Source organism: Symphalangus syndactylus, chromosome 17 (assembly GCF_028878055.3).
Source record: "Symphalangus syndactylus isolate Jambi chromosome 17, NHGRI_mSymSyn1-v2.1_pri, whole genome shotgun sequence".
Classification (NCBI taxonomy): domain Eukaryota; kingdom Metazoa; phylum Chordata; class Mammalia; order Primates; family Hylobatidae; genus Symphalangus; species Symphalangus syndactylus.
This window is the reverse complement of record NC_072439.2, coordinates 67,476,328-67,504,257: the sequence shown is the minus strand read 5'-3', so window position 1 is coordinate 67,504,257 and position 27,930 is coordinate 67,476,328. Positions and strand designations below refer to the sequence as shown.

The window sequence follows — 27,930 nt, the reverse complement described above, 5'->3', positions numbered from 1 at the left end:
TATTTCTGTTCTTAGAGTCTAATATTCTAGTGTCTAACCAAATTGTTGTCTCTTTCCAAAACTACTTTAACCAAACTATCTGTATCTTCATGTAAAAAGCCCCACAGACCTCCCATCACTCACTCTCCCTTAACCCCAAAATATCTATGTGTTATCCCTTACAGATGTCACTTCCTGCAAGGCCTTCCATATTAGTTGCCACAACATCACTAAAGAATTTTATTACCTGTGGCGCTGGAGCTACTTCTAATATCTCTGGAGATATCCACCTTCAAATATCTGCCACATCCAGCTGTGAGAGTCTAGTCCCTGGGCTCCAGCGAGAGGTGACAGAGTGCTGGCAGTCCTCACAGCCGTTGCTCGCTCTCGGCCTCTGCTCTGCCTGGGCTCCCACTTTGGCGGCACTTGAGGAGTCCTTCAGCCTGCCGCTGCACTGTGGGAGGCCCTTTCTGGGCTGGCCAACGCCAGAGCCGGCTCCCTCAGCTTGCAGGGAGGTGTGGAGAGAGAGGTGCGAGCGGGAACCGGGGCTGCGCGAGCGGGAACCGGGGCTGCGCGAGCGGGAACCGGGGCTGCGCGCGGCGCTTGCAGGCCAGCCGGAGTTCCGGGTGGGCGTGGACTTGGCGGGCCCCACACTCGGAGCAGCCGGTCGGCCCTGTCGGCCCCTGGCAATGAGGGGCTTAGCACGCGGGCCAGCAGCTGCGGAGGGTGTACTGGGTCCCCCAGCAGTGCCAGCCCACCAGCGGTGCGCTCATTTCTCACCGGGCCTTAGCTGCCTTCCGGCGGGGCAGGGCTTGGGACCTGCAGCCCGCCATGCCTGAGCCTCCCACCCGCTCCATGGGCTCCTGTGCGGCCGGAGCCTCCCAGATGAGCACCGTCCCCTGCTGCCTGGTGACTAGTCCCATCGACCACCCAGGGCTGAGGAGTGTGGGTGCACGGCGCAGGACTGGCGGGGTCCACTGGGTGAAGCCAGCTGGGCTCTTGAGTCTGGTGGGGATGTGGAGACCCTTTATGTCTAGCTCAGGGATTGTAAATACACCAGTCAGTACCCTGTGTCTAGCTCAGGGTTTGTGAATGCACCAATTGACACTCTGTATCTAGCTACTCTGGTGGGGCCTTGGAGAGCCTTTATGTCTAGCTCAGGGATTGTGAATACAACAATCGGCACTCTGTGTCTGGCTCAAGATTTATGAACACACCAGTCAGCACCCTGTGTCTAGCTCAGGGTTTGTGAATGCACCAATCAACACTCTGTGTCTAGCTACTCTGGTGGGGACGTGGAGAACCTCTGTCTAGCTCAGGGATTGTAAACACACCAATCAGCACCCTGTCAAAACAGACCACTGGGCTCTACCAATCAGCAGGACGTGGGTGGGGCCAGATAAGAGAATAAAAGCAGGCTGCGGGAGCTTGCAGTGGCAACCTGCTGGGGTCTCGTTCCACGCTGTGGAAGGTTTGTTCTTTCACTCTTTGCAATAAATCTTGCTACTGCTCGCTCTTTGGGTCCACACTGCTTTTTTTTTTTTTTTTTTTTTTTTTTTCTTGAGACAGAGTCTTGCTCTGTCGCCCAGGCTGGAGTGCAGTGGCGCAATCTCGGCTCACTGCAAGCTCCGCCTCCCGGGTTCACGCCATTCTCCTGCCTCAGCCTCTCCGAGTAGCTGGGACTACAGGCGCCCGCCACCACGCCCAGCTAATTTTTTTGTATTTTTAGTAGAGACGGGGTTTCACCGTGGTCTCGATCTCCTGACCTCGTGATCCGCCCGCCTCGGCCTCCCAAAGTGCTGGGATTACAAGCGTGAGCCACCGCGCCCGGCCTGGGTCCACACTGCTTTTATGAGCTGTAACACTCACCGCGAAGGTCTGCAGCTTCACTCCTGAAGCCAGGGAGACCACGAGCCCACCCGGAGGAACGAACAACTCCAGACGCGCAAGGTCAGGAGATTGAGACCACGGTGAAACCCCGTCTCTACTAAAAATACAAAAAAATTAGCCGGGCGTGGTGGCGGGCGCCTGTAGTCCCAGCTACTCGGAGAGGCTGAGACAGGAGAATGGCGTGAACCCGGGAGGCGGAGCTTGCAGTGAGCCGAGACTGCGCCACTGCACTCCAGCCTGGGTGACAGAGCAAGACTCCGTCTCAAAAAAAAAAAAAAAAAAAAGAGCTGTAACACTCACCACGAAGGTCTGCGGCTTCACTTCTAAGCCAGCAAGACCATGAACCCACCAGAAGGAAGAACATCAGAAGGAACGAACAACTCCAGACGTGCCACCTTAAGAGCTGTAACACTCACCGTGAGGGTCCGCGGCTTCATTCTTGAAGTCAGTGAGACCAAGAACCCACCAATTCCAGACACACCAGAGACATGTTCAGGTTAGTTCTGATTATAAGAACATTTCTCTTTTTTGCCAGAATTGTTGGAAAATTATGTCTATTCAACAGTCTGTGTAGGATTTGAGAAGATTGAATATAATATATAAATATATATACATACACTCATATATATATCTATATATATACATATATAGATATACACACACACACATATATGTATATGTACTTTGTCCACATCATATTCAGTTATTCCAATTCTGGGAAAATAAATCCAGAAAACAATTAAAAGATGCACTCAAATATTGATATACACAATGCCTATTGTAATAATGTATAAAAAAAGTCAGAAACTAACCTCAGCATCTGTATGATTTGAAGCAAGTTACTTAAACCCTTTGTGGCTATATTTTCTCAAATGTAAAATAGGGATAATAATAGTGCTTATTTTAAAGGTAGTCATGAGTTTTAAATGAATTCATGTATTCAAAGTGGATAGAATAGTGCTTTCAAATAATATTTATTACCTAACATTATTATTATCATCATATAAGTAACGAGATACAATGAACCATAATATGCCCATATGATAATATATCACACAGTAATCAAAATATTTTAATAGGAAATTAATATCATAAGATAAAAAGCAAGAAGAATGATGACAAACCATTTGACTACCACTATATTTATCTATGTAACTATAACCACATACACATATTTTAAAAAACTGATTGGAATACAAAAAATGATCTTTTCATTCTCTGTGATATGTAAAATGTAGAAATACACTTTTCTGGGCTGGATGCAGTGGCTCACACCTGTAATCCCAGCACTTTGGGAGGCCGAGGCGGGTGGAGCACCTGAGGTCAGGAATTCGAGACCAGCCTGGCCAACGTAGTGAAATCCTGTGTCTACTAAAAATACAAAAATTAGCCAGATTTGGTGGTGGGTGCCTGTAATCTCAGCTACTCAGGAGGCTGAGGCAGGAGAATTGCTTGAACCCAGGAGGCAGGGGTTGCAGTGAGCCGAGATCGTGCCACTGTACTCCAGCCTGGGCGACAGAGTGAGACTCCATCTCAGAAAAAAAAAAAAAAATCAATCTATCTATCTGTCTGTCTGTCTGTCTGTCTGTCTATCTACACTTATATGTACTTTGTTATCTATATTTATTTCAGAGAACGCAGTGCTATTGTAAAAATAATGAATAAAATTAATATAAGTTTAGAGCACTTTTTTTGGCATCAGTATGCCTAAGGAAAACTAATGTATAATACAGGATTAATGTTTTTCACACCGTCTTAAATCTTACTGAATGCTGCTATCTAGAAAACAGTGGTAACTGAGTTACAATGGGACCTTAAAAGCAAAAAACCACTGTGGCTGGCTAACTGAAAGTGATCACAGAGCCAAGACCATAATGATTGTCCTAACCAAGCTTCAGCATATATGGTTGCAAAATGTGAGCAGTGTTAATGCCGTGTCAAGTGTCTTGTAGTATTTCATCAGTGTCGCTTACAAGGCATACTCAACATTTAACAGCAGGATCATTAACCATCCATGCTGTGATGTAATAGAATAGTGCTTCCCTACTAGCCCTGAAACAAGCTCACTGTGTGTGACCTACATCATTCCGCGGGATGTGTGTGAGAAAATGATGACACCACAGAAGCAAAGCAGCTGCTGTAAGTTGAGCCACAAGGAAGAAACTCTCAAGACAGGAAGAAGAAATGCTTTAGAGGTGCACTAAAATAATGAATGAACTAATGTGGCATAGCTGTGAAATCATGTGAGGAAAACAACTACAGGGACAGTAACAGAAGGTGGTTCTTTGAAGTAAAGACATTGAGCAGAAGAAAAATTGCCAACTTGTGTAATCAGTTGATGTTGCTAGTCAGCCAGTTTAAACATGGGTTAAAGATAAAGATCGGCTTGAAACCAATTATTTTATTGTTTGGCTTCCTGTTTAAAGATGAAAATGAAATATGTGTATATATGTGACATATTTTACATAGCAGTGAGTAGATACAGGAAGCATGTAAAATGCTCTGCTGAATTCACTAACGTCACAACATATTCCTTAATAATTGCCGGGTTTGATAGGCTGACTGTATGCTAGCACAGGAAACAATGCAGTGGACTTGTGTTGGAGAGAAGAATTTTGACATTTGGATTTTTTAAAATCATGTATATTGAACCCATGAACTCTCATGTGGAACATCAGATTTACTACATTTTAAACAGAGATGCCATCACTATAAAAACCATTGCAAATTTGTCAGCATACTTCCATTTAAAAAGCCTTTTCCTGCTTTTATTGATTTATTAATTAATTTATTTTTTTGAGACAGTATCTCACTCTGTCACCCAGGATGAAGTGCAGTGGCACAATCGTGGCTTGCAGCCTCAACCTCCTAGGCTCAGGTGATACTCTTAGCCACCTCCCAAGTAACTGGGAATGCAGGCGTAAACCGCCATGTCTGACCCATTTTCTTGTAGAAATTGAGTTTTGCTATGTTGCCCAGACTTGTCTTGAACTCCCAGACTGAAGCAATCCACCCACTTAGGCCTCCCAAAATGTTGGGATTACTGTTGTAAACCACTGTGCTCCACCTCCATTTCCTTCTTCTTAGATAGATTATGTATTCTGTACCTTTTGTGTAACTAACTTGTTATTACATAAACTATATTCTAAATATATTATAAATTATTGTGATCGTGATATTTGTTATTGAATTAATACTGCCTAAGTAGCAATTTTCACAGAAAAGATAATTTTAAAAGACCAAAATGGCTATTCTCTTGGAAGCAGTTGACATAAAATAACAGACTAATACAGATTAGAATTCTGTTTTCCAACAGCTACTAGTGGTAAGAAATATAGTAAGCTTCTGGTTTGTAGAAACCTTAGCCTTCTCATCTGATGAGGTGGTTAATAATATTAACTCTCATATTTGTTGAAATAATATAAAATATTTAATATAAATTGTCAATTATAATGACTGGCATAAGGTAGAATTACAACAAATGCCAATTATATTTGTTTGAAAATTTAACACTCTATTAAAAGGCAAAAAAAGTCTCACCTGCAAATATTAATACATGCCTTCTGTTTAGTCCATAGTGAGCCTAAAAGTAAGAGATTTAAAAGTGAAAGCTATCACTTACAGAAGATTAAGAATATATTGCATTGAGAAGATAGGGATTAAAGAGTTCATTAAAGGTTTTTTAAAAAATTATTTTCCTGAACATCATTTCAAGAAAGATAAGCACCAAAGACATACATATATTCTCCGGAGCTTATGCACTGCAAGTTGACAAATGTGTCTCTTTTATAGAGTTTGATGAAGGTTATTCATTTTATTTTTCCTGTCTTGACCAGAAAATTGTGGCTTCTCATCATATGTGACTGCCTGCAGGGTCTTCTGAATAGGAGATTACTAATGCTGAAATTTGTACGACTTCAATAAGTGTTTAAGTGTGGGGGTGGAAAGAAGATACATATCAGAAACATTCATTCAGTTAATAGAGCTAAGTTTTTGATTTGCATAGCTTATATCTAGAGCATTCTGTTTCTTACTTTCTATTTTACTATCTTCTCTAACTACATAATTAGCACAGATTGAAGCTATAATGGATTTCCATAATAGCACTTCTTTGGAATGATGTATACAGCTTTAAATCTTAAGACAAGCATAGGAAATATGTATTCTTCAAAAAGGAAATTTTTTTTTAAGTTTAGTGTTAAAAGAAACATGCATTTTCTGTTACATTTCAGATTATTTTAGTTAAAGAGCCTTCTATGCTTTTTTCTTCATTTTTAGAAGACTACCTGCAATTGTAAAGCATGAATCCTATAATACTTCTGTAAATGAATCACTACTGCATTTATACCATTAGCCTCTGAACAGATGTCAGAAAGTAAAGATTGGCTGCCTCTAGATCAAGTTGCTGCTGCCGACTCTCGCGAGCTTTGTCAGTAACAGTTGATTGTTACATTCAGTAACACTGAATGTCAGTGCAGTCCAATTCACAGGCTGGAGCAGCAGCTGCATCCTGCATTTCCCCGAAGTATTACATGATTTTCACTCCTTGTAAACTTTACCATCTTTGTTGCAGAGAATCGGGTAAGTTGCTCTGAATTTACACCTTCGTGTAGAGATCCAAGTTACTGTAAAGCTCATTCTGTGGGATGAGAGTGATCCCTTCACGTGTTTGTTGTGTCCCTTTGGTGCTCTGTGGGGAACAGTTACTGAAGCTTGCAAATGGGACAGAGGAAGTGAGCCAGCAGGCACATGCATCAAATCTTCCTATTCAGGGAATGCAGACTTTGTTTATTTAACTGCTGAGAAAATAATGAATTTATTCAACTTTATATAAAGGACCATAGGACGTGTGGAATCACTGTGATATATATTCTTAGTGAGTTTCCTAAGAAAAAACATTTCCTACTGGTTTACCCTTAAATGCATTGTTTATTGAATCTCTCTGTAAAAGTAATCTTTGATTAGTCTCACTTTTTTTTTCTTTTTAAATGGGATAAAGTTAGTAGTTAACTTATTTTTTCCTGAACAAAATACTTTTCTCAATCAACATTTTGTCACCTAAAACTTTAACAATTACGATTGGCAAATGAAAGATCTAAGTTTATTTTATGTAAATAAAAACAAAACCTGTTTTCTAATTTGATTTACAATGATTTATGAACATGTCCCCTTTGCCCTTTTGGTTCACTTTTTATATGTTTGTTTAAATTGTAGCAAAATATTTTACATTTGCTATTATTTTACTATTATAGAAATAGTAAGCAAACATACTTTCTGCTCATCCTATAATCTTGTAAAACTATTATTTTGGTAACATCAGTTCCACTTTAACCAGGGAATTAAGTATTAAGGATTATAAAATCTATGAATGATTAAAAGTAAACTGAAATGTGATTTCATTGTTTATGATTTCTATTTATTATATACTTTTATGAGTATGTCTTCCACATTTTTATGAATATATTTCATGATAATAAACTCAGGAGCTCCTGTCACTAGTCTGTTTAATGCCTTCCTTAATATAAACTATCTCATAGTTACAATAAATAACAATGACAGTTTACTTATATAATTAGTTACTTTGTTTAAGGATAAGTGTGAGCTTTTAAAGTGTGACTTCAACATTTGAATAAAAATCTTCAGAATTTTCTCTGGATATGAAATAAAGTAGCCTTTTAGATACCAAATAAATTTCTAATTGGGTTATCAAAATTCTGTTTTGTTCTCCAAATTTTTTGTTGTTGTTGTTTGTTTGCAATGTCCTAGCGTTTTTTAATTGCAAAAATATGTTTGGGATGTATTCCATATTTCATTTTTATAAAACATAAGCTAATAATAGCTAAATAAGTCACATCTTATCCATAAATTCGGTTCCTTCTTTGAGTCATTTCTTGATAAGTATAATATATATTTACATTGAATATTATCTTCATTTCGATGGTTTCTAGCCAGCATCTGCTCATTCTTACCAAAATTAGATGGTCCCAGATGTTAAGAGAATTGTAATTGAGTAGATAACCACCTAAGAGAAGATTTAATTTTCAAAGAAGACTCAAGAAATCTCTCTAATAAATGTTCAAATTATTCACACGATGAAGTTTGTGAATGTTCTTCCTAATTGAGGACAGATACACATCTTAAGTTTCTTATACCTAATGTAGTGTCTTCTATATGTATACATGCCTAAAGCATAGCTGAAGAATCCCTGAAAGACAGTGATGTAGTCTATTTATAATCAGACTTCCTCAATTCCCCACTTCACTTAGTCTGCAACAAAACAAGCTTTTTAAGTTTGATATAAAGATGTCGTTGTTCTAATTTCTTCAAATACATTTAAGAGCTCTTGTTCTAGATCATAGTAATATTATCTAGATGGCTCTTTCTCTACCATTTTAAGAGGGTTTATTTCCAAGTAGAAATAAATATTTATTTAATTGTAACTTTTTAAAAGATAGGGAAATTATACACAGGGAAAATATTTTGAATATTTGCTTGAATATCTTTTAAAAATTCTTGTCTGGTCCATTATTTTGAAAGTCTGGTTGATATTCAAGTTATCCCAAATAAATAGCTCTTTATACAAATTATTTTATCACACTCACATCTTATAGTATAACATTTAGTATTTTTTGTTAAAATCAGCTAGGGAATTTTGATAGTACTTTCAAAATTGAATTAAAAATGCAGAAAAAAAGATTTGTCACCTTTTTTATTTGAAAGTTATTGTTTTAACAGTTTAGTATTTTCAAAAATGGCCAGTAAATTTTCTGAATTCCAAACAAAAACTCAGTTCCTCAAAAACTCAAATTCCTCAAAAACTCAATTCCTCAAAAACTAGAATTGTCTCAATTCCAAACAAAAACTTTATTTACAATATTAAATACTATTTTGATAAGCAAATTGATCTAAATTCAGATACACAGCTGTACTTGTGAAAATGTGCCCCATTCTTTATGATAATGTTTATGATATTATATTCTCTCAGAATCATTTAATGAGACCGTATCCAATTGCACCAGAATTTATTAAAAGAAAAACGATAATGTTTTGTTGAATATCCTAATCATTAATAAAAATTTTGAGATATAGACTCAATATTTTTATTTTATTTTCATTTATCTTTCGATTGCTCAATTACATGATGAACATATTAAAATGTTTATAGTCTTTTAATGGCAAAACTCCAGAGCAGCATGTTAGAATAGAGAATACCAGATTATAAAAAGGGCCAAAGTGGTGCTTATTTAAAAAATAAAGTACTGCAGTTAAATATAAAAACATTAGCCTACAATACACTGACAGTATATGAACATCTGAGTATTTTTATAGTAAAGTACACATTAAATAATATGTCATATAACTGCAACAATACATATGAGTTGGCATTATATTGTCTTTCTTGCAATGAATGCATGCTTACAATGGTTGCTTTGATTGCTACTAATTACATTATTTGTAAGTTGATGACTCAGATATTATCAAAAAATTAAAGATTTTAATTCATACGATATTATATAACAAGATTTACTCAGCACAAAATATAAATATAAACATATAATAAATTTTGTATTAAATCAAGTTAAGTGACATGGGAAGATATTACAACCATTTAGATGTTGTAGCAACTGTTTAACATAAACAATGAAACATCACATTTCACAATTACACAAAACACAAATACAGTTTTGTAGTAACTGTAGTACTTGCTTTGCAATAATATAAACTGTTTGTAGAAAAAGTTTGAAAACTATCGAGACCAAAATTTATTTCAATTTGGTGTTTGGTTTCTAAAGACAAACTAATATTCAAATAAAATCAAGGAAAAAAAATAGATGATTTTTGAATTAGACTTAGAAGAACATTGACTGAGCTAGGCAAGGGGGAGAATGGGTACAACCAGGGATGATGCAATTAATTTATTAAATTGCAGCTTAGAACGAACCGCCCAATCAGCTTTGCACCTTATTCACTTTAAGGATGTTTTCAAAAAAGAAAATAAAAAAATCATACTAGTACTTTGTTTTTCTCCAGATGCTCTCCTGCATTTATTAAAGAGAAAGGGATAGTGGTTATCAGAAAGAAAAAAGAACTGAAGCAGTAGTACCTCTAAAACTTTGATTATGTCTGAAATGTTATTAGTGTCAGATAATAGAAAACTTTAAGTCATTGTTATATTTTATTTATTTATTTACTGTGATTTATGATACAGTCATACAATATATAATGTTTCAATCAATAATGGTGGCCTTATGCAATTATAATATAGTATTTTCACTGTACATTTTCTATGTTTACATACACATACAGTTATCATTTTCTAACAATTGCCTACAGTATTCAGGAACATGTTGTACAGATTTGTAGCCTAGATGCAACAGCCTATACCATATAGCCTAAAGGTGTGATAGGCTATGGCATCTAAGTTTGCATGAGTACACTTATAATGTGTGCACAATGATGAAATTGCCTAACTGCATTTCTTAGAATGTATCCCTGTCAATAAATGGCATATGACAGGGCTACATTATATAATAGTACCTAAATTATATGTAATAGTACCTAAATATCATGAATGTAGAAATGCTGTTAAAAATATATTTTAATTATGTTTTATTGATCTTAGCACACATCTAATTGTACCAAACAGAACTGAAAAAATAATAATCTTGTGGCTTGATTTTTTTAAAACCTTATTATTATAGCAGTCATTTTATATGTAAATATATATGCATATACATATGAACATTGTTAGAATTAGATATAGAAATAGATATATCCATTAAGTATCAAGCCCTGAACCAAATGCTCCAGACCATGGATTAATAAATTCAGATATTTACTGGGATAAAAAATACTTATAGGTCACTAGATATCCTATGACCATTGGTGAATTAGGCTGATTTGAAATATGATAACCTAGGTCTGGGACATAGGCATTAGAATAGTTATTCTCTTTCTTTTGAGAAAATCTAAATTAAATAAACAAAGAAAAAACTAATACAAATGCTTAGTGTTTGTGGGATTTGTTTATTCGTTGTGTAGGTTGGATTACAGCAACCTAATTACAGCATGAGAAAAAATAAAGGGAAGACTTTGTACATTAATGGATCTTTGTTATTATTATGTGAATGAGAATCAGTATTTGTAATTGACTATTTTAGTAAGGTTTCTTGTAGTTATGTAAACACATTAGTTCTTTTATGGCCGGGCACGGTGGCTCATGCCTGTAATCCCAGCCCTTTGAGAGGCCGAGGCAGGTGGATCACTTGAGGTCAGGAGTTCAAGACCAGCCTGGCCAACATGGTAAAACCCCATCTCTACTAAAATACAAAAATTAGCTGGGTGTGGTGGCACACACCTGTAATCCCAGCTACTTGGGAGGCTGGGGCAGAAGAATCGCTTGAGCCTAGGAGGCAGAGGTTGCAGTGAGCCGAGATCACACCACTGCACTCTAGCTTGGCGACAGAGTGAGACTCCATCTCAAAAAATAAAAGAGACATTAGTTCTTTTAAATGATATTTGCATCACATTTTGCTGGCCCTTTTTGTCACAGTTTCCAAATCTGATTTTTAATTTCTTTTTTATTGAAAAGAAACTCACATCTGCATTATGAATTTCTGATAAAACTTAGATCTCCTCTAATAGTGTATGTCATCCATTAAATATTATTTCATAAATGTCAAATACTTATGATTTTGTAGGTCACAAAGATTATTTTTGCTTCTGCCATGTGACCCAATAGTGTCTAAGCTTTGATCCTCAAATTTCAGTCATTTTTTCCACTGTAAAAATACAAATAATTCTGACTGTGCTAACACATGTAGCTTCACTAGTTGCATATACTTTAATCTGTTAACAAATTGCTATAACAATTATTAATACATATTGAGTAATACTGAGTATAAAATTCCTCTTAAGCCACAGTCTTCTCCCAGACATTATAATACTAGCCCCTGGTTCTCTCTATTGACATTATAAATCTGGTAGAGAGTCCCTCATGTTTATTAAATTTTAGAGAAATTGCCTGGAATATATCCTCAGGCTTCGCTCTCTATTTTTTCCATAGCTCTTACTAGTGGTAGCATGTTTGTTAGTTTTCACAATTTGTAGAATAAATGGTGACTACCATATATTTGTTACTTAATATTCTATGAATAAATTGTCTAAATTCTCTTCAGTTTGTATAATAGGATTGTATAGAGGAAGATGTCACTTGGCAAAAGGGACCACAGAAAACACAAGGAAAACAGAAAAGGACAATAATGACAATCTCTTGATCCTTAAAAGTTCTTAACCTACTTAACAATTCTGCCAAGAACCAGCCAGACATGATATTTCAGAGAATGTATGAACTTGTATTTTCTCCTCTTACCAAGGCAGAAATTATATCTGATGTAGGTAGACTACTGTTTACTGCTCTTTTGGTGGAGTTGTACATATGGTCAGAAGTAATATTAAATTTGACTAGGACAAACATTCTATTTAAAATACTAGCTCTTCCTTACAAAGATTTGACAATAAATATCTCCAAAATGAATATTTTTAATTTTCCATTCCACTACTTTTTTTCTAAGTTGAAAACTAAAATATCTCTGTTTTCTATTTCTTCCTATGTAGGCCTTTACAGAAGCAGGTTTATTTGTTTTCATAATTTGTAGAATTACTAACTACTATATTTTAGGTAATTATCATCAATAAAGTATAATATGCTATATGCAGAAGGCTTATAAAACATTATACTTACCTCTCTTTCAGAAATCAATATGCATAGCAAAGTCACAATCATATGCATCAGATTTCTCTTTTGGTATTTTTTGCTCTGCATGCTTTTTGGGAAGTCACATACTGAAGATGACATCATAATTGCAACAAAGAATGGAAAAGTCAGAGGGATGAACTTGACAGTTCTTGGTGGCACGGTAACAGCCTTTCTTGGAATTCCCTATGCACAGCCACCTCTTGGTAGACTTCGATTCAAAAAGCCACAGTCTCTGACCAAGTGGTCTGATATTTGGAATGCCACAAAATATGCAAATTCTTGCTATCAGAACATAGATCAAAGTTTTCCAGGCTTCCATGGATCAGAGATGTGGAACCCAAACACTGACCTCAGTGAAGACTGTTTATATCTAAATGTATGGATTCCAGCACCTAAACCAAAAAATGCCACTGTACTGATATGGATTTATGGTGGTGGTTTTCAAACTGGAACATCATCTTTACATGTTTATGATGGCAAGTTTCTGGCTCGGGTTGAAAGAGTTATTGTAGTGTCAATGAACTATAGGGTGGGTGCCCTAGGATTCTTAGCTTTGCCAGGAAATCCTGAGGCTCCAGGGAACATGGGTTTATTTGATCAACAGTTGGCTCTTCAGTGGGTTCAAAAAAATATAGCAGCCTTTGGCGGAAATCCTAAAAGTGTAACTCTCTTTGGAGAAAGTGCAGGAGCAGCTTCAGTTAGCCTGCATTTGCTTTCTCCTGGAAGCCATTTGTTGTTCACCAGAGCCATTCTGCAAAGTGGATCATCTAATGCTCCTTGGGCAGTAACATCTCTTTATGAAGCTAGGAACAGAACGTTGACCTTAGCTAAATTGACTGGTTGCTCTAGAGAGAATGAGACTGAAATAATCAAGTGTCTTAGAAATAAAGATCCCCAGGAAATTCTTCTGAATGAAGCATTTGTGGTCCCCTATGGGACTCTTTTGTCAGTAAACTTTGGTCCAACCGTGGATGGTGATTTTCTCACTGACATGCCAGACATATTACTTGAACTTGGACAATTTAAAAAAACCCAGATTTTGGTGGGTGTTAATAAAGATGAAGGGACAGCTTTTTTAGTCTATGGTGCTCCTGGCTTCAGCAAAGATAACAATAGTATCATAACTAGAAAAGAATTTCAGGAAGGTTTAAAAATATTTTTTCCAGGAGTGAGTGAGTTTGGAAAGGAATCCATCCTTTTTCATTACACAGACTGGGTAGATGATGAGAGACCTGAAAACTACCGTGAGGCCTTGGATGATGTTGTTGGGGATTATAATATCATATGCCCTGCCTTGGAGTTCACCAAGAAGTTCTCAGAATGGGGAAATAATGCCTTTTTCTACTATTTTGAACACCGATCCTCCAAACTTCCTTGGCCAGAATGGATGGGAGTGATGCATGGCTATGAAATTGAATTTGTCTTTGGTTTACCTCTGGAAAGAAGAGTTAATTACACAAAAGCTGAGGAAATTTTGAGTAGATCCATAGTGAAACGGTGGGCAAATTTTGCAAAATATGGGTAAGTGCTGATTTTTTGTCATTGTTCTCTGGCTTGATTCGATCTGTTTTGCTTAGCTTTGCTTGGTCTCTGGGGTAGACTTTAGTATAAAGACCCAGAAATGTTTTAATTATTTGTTCTATTTGTACCAAAGCTGGTTTTATTTTTTCTTATGAAGTGCATTTCAACTCCCTGTGTCAGAGTGTTTAAAAGAAATCATCATAGAAATTTTACAAAAAATATCTTCCGATTTCATCTCCAAAATATTTCAAAGTATTTCAACAATGTTAGCCAAAGTTTTTATAGAAAAAGATGCTTGGCTGGAGAACTAAAATTAATGTGAGAATACTTTTTAACCTACAAGTTTACAATGTTCACAGATTTGGGTCAGAGTAGGACTATTTCTTCCCAAGCTCTTTCAGCTTGGTACCATGATATCTGATACATGAAGTAATATATCTCTGCTTAGGAAATTGAAGGGACATGATGGTGATGCAGTTGGCCCTCAGATTACCCAAAATACACAACATTTGCCATTGTATTGTTTGGTTTTTCCTAATAGGCCTGATCAGATTTGAGGCAGCCTGTGTTTGACTGGGGCCATGAGGATTTAGCTAAGCTGTTCTCCACCTGAAGAGTCTTATGGCTGACATTAGATAATCAAAGACATTATAAAAAACATATTTCCCCCATATATTATAAATATTGTGATATTATGTCCTCAAGAGTCAGAAAAAAATAACAATTTAGGATATATTTTCTAAATGTGTGTGTGTATCAAAGAAAATAGTTTTTTTTTCCTCCCACTACATTTGTAAACCAAAGCCACATTTTATACATGGGAGTAAATTGTACCAATGTGAATAATTTTAAAAAAATAGAAATTTAGAAATTTATTTATACAAGAAGTGTTTACATAAATGATAAACTGATTGATGCAGTAATTCAGTCTATCACACTATCTTTTATAACTAAACAAAATGCTGACAGTTACATTACTGCTTTCTGGTGTTCTTTTCCACCCTCCATTTGGAATTCTTTGTATATCATGTTACCGTATGTATATTTCTACAATATCAATTGTACAATTCTTTTCAAAATCTTTTAATATGTTTTCACTGTGGATAAAGTTATAATTCTTCCACCTAGCATTAAAAGGCCTCTATAATCTTGCTGCAACTCACATTACTCAGTAACACCAGGTTCTGGGTAAGCCAGTTATCTCACTAATACCAAAGATTCTGAGCTTAACTTCACCTTAGAAATTTCTTCTTGCGATGTGCCCCATTTAGAACACCTACCTCTTTCCTCCTTAATGACAATGTCCTACTTTTTTAAGGTCTTAATCTACTACACATCTCATGCAGCATTTCTTTAATTCCTAGAGTTGGAATTGCTTCAGACCTCTCGTTCACTCTCACAGAAGTTGACTGTAACTTGTCTATTTCCTTTTTCATTGTAAGCTGTTCTTCCTCAACCATACTAAACTACCTTCTTGAAACAGAATCTGTGGTTACGATTTGATATTCATTGAAGTACTATGATGGGTATGTATCATATTTAACAAATATTTGGCTAATGATTGAACGAGAGCTGGTAAAAGATAGTATGAGTAGAAAATATTATATTGCCTTTTCAAGATATGTGGGTATTATATTACCTGTAGCTGTAAAATATTTTATTCCTTCTCAACATCAGCATAAATTTCTGCTCAAGGAAAGAAGGATCAACTTATTTTTAGAGGTATATTAGGATTACTTATATCTCATTCTGCTCTCTCCCTTCAGGCTTTATCCATATTACATCATTTATATATGTTTTTAATTCTTTCTTTAAATTCTAGGAACTGTAAATCATTTAAGGATTTAAGGATAATTTTTGAAATTATTGAAACCTAAATTTTTCAAAGGACTTCATTTTTTTGCATGTTGCAATCATTAAGGAATTTATGTTTTCTTGTTTCACAATGGAGAACACAAAGAATCAGATGTGTTAAATGCCTTGTTTATGGCACTCATGTAACAGACCAAAGAAGAAAATATTTGACACTTAATAGGATTAATTAATACTTAATTATTTAATAATTATTTAATTATTAATTAATTAATAAGATTATTTAATATTAACCTTATAATGGGAAATGAATAAAAACTGATGTTTTAATAATAATAATACATATATGTCATGGAAATCATAAGCTATAAAAAGTTAAACTGTAAAGTAGTGTAGCAATAACAAGATGCTCTTTTAGTAATTTTATTTGCAGAACGGTATTTGCACAGTTGAACAGAGATAATAACATTATATATTTGTGTTAAGGGTTGATTTGATGTCAAGCATAATGTTAATATCCTGATGTTCATTATCTGTTTTCAAAGTATACATGTGAATTAATATAGAAGCTTTGAATAATTAAGTGAACTGCAGTGGAAACAAAGTTGATAACTGTTAGGTCTGGAAGTCTATCCACATCTTTCTGACCACAGACTTGATGTCCCATCTTAATGAACTTAATGAAATATTGTCAGTATTATCCCAGTGGTACAGAAAATTGGTGAAATTAAACTTGGGTTATGAGAAAGACCAGAGCACTAAAGAAGGAAAATATGACAAATGTAATTAGTAAGATAGTATAAAATGGAGATTATCATTATTTCAAAACCCCTCCAGCTTCTTTCTACTCTTGCAGATAATCTTTTCTTTACAATATCCTCCCTTGGTGCTATATTCATTCAGAGCTTCTTCAGTGTAAAATCTCAGAGAGAACCATTCACAGTGCAGTTACACAGCCTTCCAGATCATGTGTGATAGCCAATGTAATGTTCCCAGTGTCAATCTTTCTACAGATCCTTTGTATATGTAAACTTAGGCAAGCTACTTAAAATTCCCTGTATTTTTTTCTTATCTGTAAAATGGGAATATAAATATAACTCTCTCATTGACATTAAAACTTGTCATTGACAGAAAATTGTATTCCTCTTCTCTACTTAAAAAAATCAGTTCTTCCTCATGCTCTATCCTCATCTAAGATTAAACTTAGCTTCCGTGACAAAAAAAAGTACAATTGATTAATTTCCTGACTCAAAACTACTTAATTAATCAATTAAACTTTCAAACAAATAAAGGTAAACTTCAATATTGAGGCAATTTACTTGCTTCTATACTTTTTCATTCATTCATTCATTCATTCAGAGCATCTTATTTATTTATCATTTATTTATTCAGAACTTCTCTGAAATGGTTAATATTTTCTAATGCTTTTTGCCAGGAATAAATGTTCTGACATGTCACTTTTATTTTGTCCTGTTTTGATATCATAAAATCACAAGCTACTTAACAAAGTAATTTGAAAGTAACATCATAGCACACATGCTGTTATTCTTATATCATAATATTTTATTTATTATTTATTCCCTTACACTTTAAGGAAATTTATCACAGAATGAGCAATTTATTAAACTTGAACAAAAATATATTAATAAATTTTTCACTACTGAAGTTAGCAGATCTGGAAAAAAGTAAATGAGAACAGTTCTTGATTTTTGTAATGGGGAGTGGGTAAGGCTAAATTAAATGCTAAGCCAAATGTTGTTAATACACAAGACATTTTAAAATGATTGGGACAATTTGATAGTAGATATTCATCTTTTTACTGAATTTTAATTGTAATAATCAGAAATTGCAGATTTGACAGATTCCTAAAGGAATCAATTTTGTTTCTGATTTGAAATACACACACCCACACTGAAGGAAGGGTGGCCATATAGATGGCCACAACGTCATCAAAGTACCTGAAATACACTCAATAATTTGTTCTCTAATGCTTTTAATGTAATTTTAATTTAATATTTATCATTTAATTGGTATATTTTTATATGACACAATAAAAATGGATTGAAATAACAGTATTTTAACATCACTTATTTCCCAAATGGTATATTTTTTGGTGCGCTCTCTCTCTCTCTTTTTTTTAATTGGAATCATTCCATGTTTTTAAATGACAACAGAAAAACTGGGGAAAGGTCAAAGAAATTATGGGTGGAGAAATCATGCTACTTCATTCTAAATATCTGTATAGGAATTTAGCATATATTTATACTTATATAGTATTTGTGCAAATCCCTTCACCAAGAAATTAATTTCCAAATTATAATTGAATTTACTTTTTGTTATATTTTTCAACTAATAAATATTATAGAACTTCACCACAATATGATTCTTAGAGGTCTCTTCAATATATCAAAATAATATCAGTTAAAGATACTCTTTACATAAACAGTGTAATATCACAATGACAAGGTGTGAGGTATATGCATTCTATTATTAGAATTTAAAAGTGCTGAAATGATGAGACTATCTAACATTTTTTAAGTGAGAAAATTGTGTTCCATAGAAGAAAAGTGAATTGCAACTAATAGGTGACAGAACAATGATTAACTGTGACTCAAGGCTATTAACTTTCATTTCCTTGTATGATACATTCGCCAGGCTGCCTTCACCATGAATTCTTAAAAGCAGTCATTAAGTATGCTTACAAAATGCATTTGGTTGCAAACTTGTAATTTTAAATGTTAGCATGCTTATACCTGTTTGGTTAATGTTATAGAGGTAAGGGCAGAGAACAGACTAAAATTAGACATCATGAGACTTAGAGGCAAGTTTAAGTTTGTGAGACTGTCATCTGGCCATCTAGTCCAATTATTATCAGACTTATAATTAGATTTTCTGACAGATAATAGTTCACGTGGCTTCCAGAGTGAAGAGAAAAATTCTTACCCTCTGATTCTACAGTTATTTGTGGTATATTATCCTAATTAACCCAATGGAACATTTTCATGACTTTAAAAAAGAATCAGGGCTTAAATCCCCTTGGATTTATTTTATTGCCATCATAACAGCATCAATGTTCTATCACTTTAAATCTTTTTTTCTCCTTAGAAATTAATTTAGGAGTTACTCAGAAAAGAATAAGGCAAAAATGCCAACTGTAGTATTCCTGTAACTTACCTTAATTTTAACAGATAGAATGTAACTGTAGGTTTAAAAAAAAAAAGGATACCCATTAGTGTAATGTATTTGAAAAGAAAGAATTGTGTTATGAGACAATTTAAAGTGTATATAAGATCACTTTCAGAACCATTTCAGAGTGCAGCAATATTTTACAATGAATGACAGTGGAATGAGGTAGAGAAATGTGATGTCCCCCAAAGGGGCAAATCTATAAAGAGAGCTATAAAACTGAGATATGTTGGATCAAATATTTCAGAATACTCTCTCGCAGTGTAGCAGAAAAAAACAAATGCACTTTTTGTATAAAATGGCTCATTAAAACATGGAAAATCTCATTTATAGGATCGATTTACTTGGAAATAATCTGATTTGTTTTCTATGTTTCTGCACATGTCTTTTAGTTGGAAAAAGTATAACATTCAGTCCACTTGTACATATTAAGTTCAGTCTAATATTAATAAGTCATTTTTTTAGAAATCAAAGTAATAATTTCAGGAATGTACACATAGATGTAATGCTTCAAAAGACCTGTCAGAAATAATAGCTTAAATATTACAAAGTAACAAAACATAGTAAATAAAATGTGAATTTAAATATTTTTCTGTATGGAGTTTTTCTGTTCCACAATCAGATATGACTCAGGCTAATGATAATTTGTTTATTGAATTTAGCAAAAACATAAGAACAGAAACACACCTAAAATATTTTTAAAACTACAAACACAGAAGACAAGGTTAACAGCATAAAAGAAAATAATGGTAGCAGCAAAATAGAGCCTAAAAATAAATAAGTATGTTGATTAAAAACTATTTTGTGGTTAAAGCTCTTCTTATTGTATAAACAATATAAAAAGTAGTGTCACTTACTGGTAAATGCATTTATGAAGGAATGTACTTCCTAGAAAAGAATTGGAATGATAATTTTTAAAATTATAAACATTTTTAAGAGATGTAATACTATTTATTTTAATTACTTTTAATTCTAAAAATGTTGAAATTATCCCAGTTAGAAGTTAAAAACCTAGGCCGGGCACGGTGGCTCATGCCTGTAATCCCAGCACTTTGGAGGCTGGAACGGGAGGATCATCGGAGGTCAGGAGTTCAAGATCTGCCTGGCTAATATGGTGAAACCTGGTCTCTACTAAGAATACAAAAATTAGCTGGGCATGGTGGTGCACGCCTTTAATCCCAGCAACTTGGGAAGCTAAGGCAGGAGAATCGCTCGAACCCAGGAGGCAGAGAATGCAGTGAGCCAAGATTGCACCACTGCACCCCAGCCTAGGCAACAAGAGCAAAACACTCTGTCTCAGGAAAAAAAAAGAAAAAAAGAAAAAAAAAGTTAAAAACCTAAACACGCACTACTTAAGTGTTAATTTTTTTTTTATTTTTTCACCTCCAAAGAAAAGGCCTTGACTTTTAATTGAATTTCCAACATAGCATGATGCATCAAAAGAGCATGGCATTAGAGGAAAATAGCTTGATTTTGAAGCCATGTTTGCCACATAGTTGCCAAGTTAATTGTTCCCTCTATGTCTCTATTTCTCTAATAAAACCTTCCTCACATGGTTATTGTGAAAACTTGCCCAGTGAATAATAATTATATATGTATTTTATTGTAGATGCAAATAGATCTGGGTATACCTATGGATAAGTCTGTAAGCAACAACTAGATTGGTAATAGGATGGTATTGTTGTTGTCTTCACTAATGTCTCTTCCTCTGCTTCATGATCTTCTTCGTTTTGATAATTTCCATTTACTAAATGTTTCATTAAGATCCAAGCAAGGTTCTAAATATTCCAGATAGACTTTGCATGTATTCTTTACAACCACTCTGTGTAAAATGCATTAATATCCCTATTTTACAAATAAAGCCACTGATAATTGGAAAGTGTAGGTCACACAACTAACATTTGTTTTTAATTTTTTAATTTTTAATTTTTGTGGGTTAATTTTTCCACCTGCATGTCTTGATTTTAAAATGTTATTTTAAATTATGGTACCTAAAATAATGCTTCAGTAGTCCTAACATCAGAAAAACAGTAGTTAAACATAAGAATATATTGTTGGCAGAAATATGTCTCATCCTCCTTATGAAGTTACCATTCTCAGTGTAGTAGGTAAACTTTATCCAAAAAGACATTTTATAATTTCTAATTTCAAAATCTATTTATTTTTATAGCTTATATTATATGCTTTGTTTCATATTTTGTAATTCTGTATTTATATAAAATGTGAAAAATAAATTTGATCATAACAATTTATCTGTAGCTGTAATTATAAAGCAGTATAAAATTTAATAATACAAGATGCTTCTGATTCTTCAGCATTCCCTCAGATAGACATTTTTGAATGAAAGTCATGAGATTGTTTCCAAGGTACACTGCTTTTAAAATCACAAGTTATTAAATAATGCTTTTCAGTATAAAATAATTATGGTCAGATTGATAAGTTTTAAGAAATTATACTTGCTGCAATTTTCCTTCTTTAGATTGTAAGGCCCTTGAGGGTAAAGATTTTCTCTCTGTTCTCCATGCCTCACTGTTTTTTATTTGCTTCGTCATCTTTGCCTATTTATGTTGTGTTTACTGCTGCATCCCTATTACCTCAATAATGCTTGATGCATGTGGGCTTTCAAATATATTTGTGTCTTATCATGGTGAGAGATCTGAAAAAACTATAAAACACAGAAGCATAGAGCAAGATGCAGATAGAATGTGTTATCATTTGTAAGGCGGTCACGAAAAGCTTCTGACAAAGTTCTATTAAAATACAGGGACAGAGTAAATCATGTGAATATCTGGGGAAAAATTTTCCCAGAAGAGAGAACAATCTCTAAGACTAAAGTATTTGGTATGTTGCAGGAACAGCAAGAAAGATAGTGCAGCTGGAATAGGTATATGTGAAGGGGAAGTGATAAGAGGTAAGGTCAGAGAAGTACAAAGAGCCAAGATATATGATTTGAAGCTTAGATGAGTTTCTGAAGTCTTTCCTGAGTGAGACATTTAGTTATGAAATATTCAGGAATTTGAGTAGCATATTTTGGCTCAAACATTATAAAGAAATCTCTGACTGGTAGGTACACAAGAATGAAGTGTACAGAACTAGGAGGTTATTATAGCAATCCAGTTAAGAAATGATCATAGATTAGGTAAAAGTGGGAAAAAATGATCAGAATCAGGTTATACTTTGAAGGAAGGTCTGACAATATTTGCTGAGATACTGGATGTGGAATATAAGAGAATAAATTGAGACAAGGATACTATACTGCAAAATTTTTTATTTGAGCCACCAGAAGAGTAGAGGTACCATTTCCTGAGATATTGACAACTATGGGAGGATGTGGTTGGGAGAGTGAAATCAAAGTGCTATTTTAGACATTTCAAGTTTAAGGGACCTGTTTTTCCAGAAATATTTAAATTAAATTGTTTAATTTAGATTTAAATTTTTATTGTGCCAAGACATTTGAAATTCAAGGGAGAAAAAGGGGCTAAAGATATAAATTTGGTAGCTTAAAAGTACGAAGGTGGTGTTTAAAGCTATGAGACAGGTTTATTTCACTTACGGAGGTTTTAGATAAAACAAAGATATAAATTTGGTATCTAAAAGTATGAAGATGGTGTTTAAAGCTATGAGACAGGTTTATTTCACTTACAGAGGTTTTAGATAAAACACATGTCTAAGCACCCCAGGGTTAGAGGGTGGGAAGAGGAAGGGAAAACTGTAGAGACAGAATGGAGTAGCCAAGTGAATTGGAGGGCAACTAGGAGAACATGGTATCCACTCAAGACTAAATAAAGAAAATACTTCAGGAAAGGAGTATCCGTATATAGAATGAATACAAAGAAAATTATGTGAAATTGTGTATGATTGTGGGTTTGGAAATGTGGACATATTGGTAGCAAGGATACGGTGTTTCGATGGGATGGTGGAACTAAAACCTTAATAGAGATGCAAATGAGAATGAGAGGAGAGGAATCAGTAATTGCAATCTGAGGCAACTCTTTCAAAGAGCATTACTCTAAAGTGGATCAGGGAAGTCAACTCAGGGGAAGGCTGGACAAGAGAGGGTAGAGGTGTTTTTGATTGACTTTACTTTTTCATGGGGAATATTGCAACATGATTGTGAACTGACGGGAATGGTATAGTGATTATAGTGATTAATCTGGTTTTGCGTAAGCATCATCTCTACTTAATTTTATTTGCTTTCTTTATAGAAAACTATCTTCATAAATATAATGCAAGCCACTTGGTTAGAACTTAGGTCATCAGTAATTAAGACTATGTGGATCTAAAATAAAAGGAATCAAGAGACAGGTAGCAAAGAGAAAAATAGACAACATCCTAGATATTCTGAACATCAAAAAGGTATGACAAATATTTCTTTGATATGTATTCCATAGAAAAGGTCGTATTGAAACCTATTGACTTGTAGTGTGCCCTAAATTTTAAGAGAATTACTCATTGATTTTTTTTTTTTGATAAAAGACAAATCAGAAACAACAGTTTTCTAAGAAGGCATAGGCAGAAGGCAAGTAACCTTACAACAGAACTGAGAGGTCACAGTATAATTGCATGACAAGAAACCAGGGGAAAATAACTTCCCATAAGGAAGCTGGTATAAGTAGTGACAAAATATTGACCCTAGACCACAAAACATGTACTTGATGCTCTCTGTGTGTCCTTGAACATTCATAGAAGTATTATGTAATGTCTAATAGAAAATTAATCTGTTAAAATATAATGAATATGTTGTAATAAAAATAATTGAGTCCTTAAAGAATATACTTCTCATGTGATATGTAAACAATAATAATTATTTAGCCTTTTGTGTAGTCAGGATATTCTAAAGAAAGTACTGACCAGGTAGCCTTTGGAGTCATAATTTTAAATCTATAATATTAAAAATTACATCAATTAAATTTATTAATTGCTAACATTTGCTAGCTCCCTGCTCAGGACTTCACTTTCATGGTTATAGCAATTCTCTAAAGAAGTATCATCATCCTCAACAGGTGTTGATAAGGCTATTGAGGCCTACAGAACTGAAGCTACTCAAAATTCCACAGCTATTAGTGAAAACTAGAACTCCAAATTGAACTTTGTGGTGTGATGGAGGAACCCAGATCCATCTTCCCTAAACTTTGCTCCCTCTCTGTTAGAATTTTTGCATACCACTAGGGTAGGAAAAGAGCAAAAATTCAATCTCCTTTGCCCTTAGTTTTTTTTTTTTTTTTTTTATTTCTAAAATCAAAGTGTTAATACCTGTCTCCTTGGCTGTTATGGAAATTTGAGAAACTATATGTAATATGTTTGACATTATTCCAGATACATACTGTAAGTAATATTGCCAGATAAAATACAGGACATTCAGTTAAACGTGAAAAATAAGCTAAACCAGGAATATATATATATGTAATATACATTATTTTAAATATATAAGTATGATACTAATACTAACATATTTGTATGAATATAATACTAATACTAATATGTATTATAAATATAATACTAATACTAATATGTATTATAAATATAATACTAATACTAATATTTAATTATAAATATTTATAAACAACATATATTATAAATATAAGATTTATAATTAAATATTAGTATAAATTAAAAATTAGTATAAATATAATACTAATTCTAATATATATTAGTATAAATATGACCCATAAGTCTGATGGGACATAATTATACTAAAGATTATTTGTATTTTAGTTGGAATTCACATTTAACTGGGTGTTTTGCTTTGTTTTCACTAAATCTGGTAAACCTAACTGCAAGTTAGGGACTACAGAGAATAGGAAGTAGCCCCAAGGAACAAAATTTTGACAAAAGCTGAAAAATATGTCAGAGATAAGTTTAGAGAAGTTCAGCAAAGGGACCAGGGGTTGGTAGGCAGAAAAGAAATCAGGCCAGCAAGGGTTGGAGAATGGGGACTCTAGGGACAAGCTGCATTTCTAAGATTTAGCTGAATTCCTGAAGATTGGCTCTTGGCTAGGCAGGGCTCAGCATGCACGTTTCAGGTTTCCAGTAAGGATTAGTGAGCTGAGGAAAGTAAGAATTAACATCATAAGAGCAAAAACTAAACTGTTAACATTATGATTAAAATAAGCTTGCCTTCTCCCGTAACCTGAATCTCTAAAGCTGTAACTATGTATTTGCATTTATTTTATTGTTTTTGGATTTTTCTTTCATTTTATCTTCTTAAAAAAATGGTAACATCTGGGGAATAAATATTTCAAAGAAGGTAGTCATAAAAATTTTGAATCATATTAATGAACCCTGAAATAGAAAATGGGAGGAGAATAACATAAACCAGAAAATGTGTTATTTGTAAAACCTTAAATTCTATTTACAGCACTAGACTGCAATCTCAGATTTCATGTGCAAATTATTTATTACTGAATTTACTAACAATAATCTTATATACTTAGTATACAATTAATTCAGATATCATAGTGTGAGGGATACTACCTATATTTATTATAATGAAATCATTGTGGAAGTCAAAGAAACCTAACACTTAACGAAAAATTACTAAATTTCTAGGACGTACAAATCCTAATCTTGTTTTTGCCATCAATTTTGGGGTCAGATATTCTTTTAGTTACTCAGACTTACATTAGAGTATGTGTAAATTAAGGCTTTTTTTTAATCTCTACCTTAAATTATAGATGATAGCTGAACTGGTTGTTTTTTATCTTTCTTAATTTAATTACATTTTTTATCTTCCTTTAGTATAATGCAGACCATTTATATATAAAGAATAAATAATATTACAGTCAGATAAATGATTATCTACTAAATATAAAATTAAACCTTATCTTTATAATTGTCCTTTGTTATCCTTGAAATTTCTACAGAAAATATGCTTTTAACTCATACGTTTATTTTTATTGTTTTAAGATTTTTTCCTTTTCTGGACTAGAAAAGATTTTGAAGTAAAGGAATCAAAATGATAAGTTCAATCACAGTTGTAACACAGTATGCTTGTAATAAACTTTTCAATGAGATTTCAAAAAGAATAAATATTATTTTGTAAATAGCATTGACTTTACAAAATATTGGTACATCATAGGTTTGAACCTACTTTAGATATAGACACATAATCAAATATCTACAAGTAGAAAAGAATGAGACGATGAAAATGCAATATTTAGTAATTTTAGAATGAGAAATTATTCATTTAATAAGGAAGAAAATATAAAAGAATAAATATATGATTATTATAAAATATTAAACGTAATGATTTGATTACTTAATACCTAAGCATAATATAAAAATTAGTTCAGCAATACAAAGATTTCAACTACATATTAAATTATCTTGTAAATTTTATTGGTAAGTAGTCTTATTTAATAGTATCATTCAGAGCACTGTTTATTATAATTTTGCAACTTCTGTTGCTAAATCCACAGTAGTCTCTCATTTTATGATATTTTTTCTGGTAAAAAAGTTTTAAACAATTATCCTGATAGAAAAAAAAAGGGACTCTCATGGAATGCTTCAGACCAAAAGTAATGATGATAGAGTAATTAGAAAAATGTAAAAATCGGCCAGGCGTGGTGGCTCACGCCTGTAATCCCAGCACTTTGGGAGGCCGAGGCGGGTGGATCACCAGGTCAGGAGATCGAGACCATCCTGACTAACACAGTGAAACCCCGTCTCTACTAAAAATACAAAAAATTAGCTGGGCGAGGTGGCAGGCGCCTGTAGTCCCAGCTACGCGGGAGGCTGAGGCAGGAGAATGGCGTGAACCCCGGGGGGCGGAGCCTGCACTGAGCCGAGATCGCGCCACTGCACTTCAGCCTGGGCGACAGGAGAGATTCTGTCTCAAAAAAAAAGAAAAATGTAAAAATCCTATTACATTATGAAGGATATTGAACATTTCTAGTAGCTTTCAATGAGGACACAGTGAAAGAGGTATAGAAAAAAATTCTGGAAGAACTAATGCTGGTGTAAAGTGCTATGGACCCCAGTCCTTTAATGACTAGACTGTACTTTCATATCTGAGGGGGCATTTAAGGAAGCACCTCTCCAATATTCACACACGATTAGAGTGTATGCATATTCACTGTATTATGCTTTCTTTGAGAGAATATTGAAACCTTTTTCATTATGAGAAACTACCACATTAAAATACAGCCCAAATAAATAACAATTATGCCACTGGCAATGAAAAACAAAATGGAAATTTTTATGTAAAATATTTAATTCTTTTTTTGTTTTTCTGTTGTTCTACAGTAGTTGAGTTCTAAATACAAACAAGAGATAAATTTTCAAATGAAATAAAGATGTTATTATACAGAAAATTGGAAACGCCCATGCTAAATCCAGTTTAAGCATGGAACAGTCCATTTGTTTGAAAGTACACTAAAATCATTTTATTGTTTCCCTATGTGTAACATGCAAAATAATTGGTTAAATTATCATGCCAATAAGAACAGATAATGTCTAAAATTATATATAGAGTATAAATGTTGATAAATACTTGATAAACTATGTGATAAAGATTTGATAAAATACATGATAAACTCTTGTAGTGGGACCTCAAAAAAAGAATCAAAAAACTCATGACATGCATTTGTTTTCCACTGATAGATTGATGTCTAAGAAACAGTTGGATAAGGATATTATAGTATTTTTATTACTTCCAAACTGTTCAGCTATTGATAAAATTGTATATCTTAAGAGTTGGTACTAAAATATTGAGAATGCAAAAACATTTATGTATATAAACTTGTTTATTCCTGATGTAATTCAGATGGTCCTCTGTCTATTCT

The 27,930-nt window shown here is 33.9% G+C and overlaps 1 protein-coding gene across 1 annotated transcript in view; it reads left to right on the top strand.

Annotated features, from left to right (window-relative positions):
* Positions 1-6,295: 6,295 nt before the first annotated feature.
* The window catches only part of BCHE (butyrylcholinesterase), a 63,319-nt gene continuing 41,684 nt past the window's right edge, over positions 6,296-27,930 (top strand). Inside the window, exons 1-2 of the mRNA XM_063620426.1 lie at positions 6,296-6,450; positions 12,625-14,149. Coding sequence (XP_063476496.1) covers positions 6,336-6,450; positions 12,625-14,149 — 1,640 coding nt within the window. The 5' untranslated portion in view covers positions 6,296-6,335. The remainder of the gene's footprint in view (positions 6,451-12,624; positions 14,150-27,930) is intronic.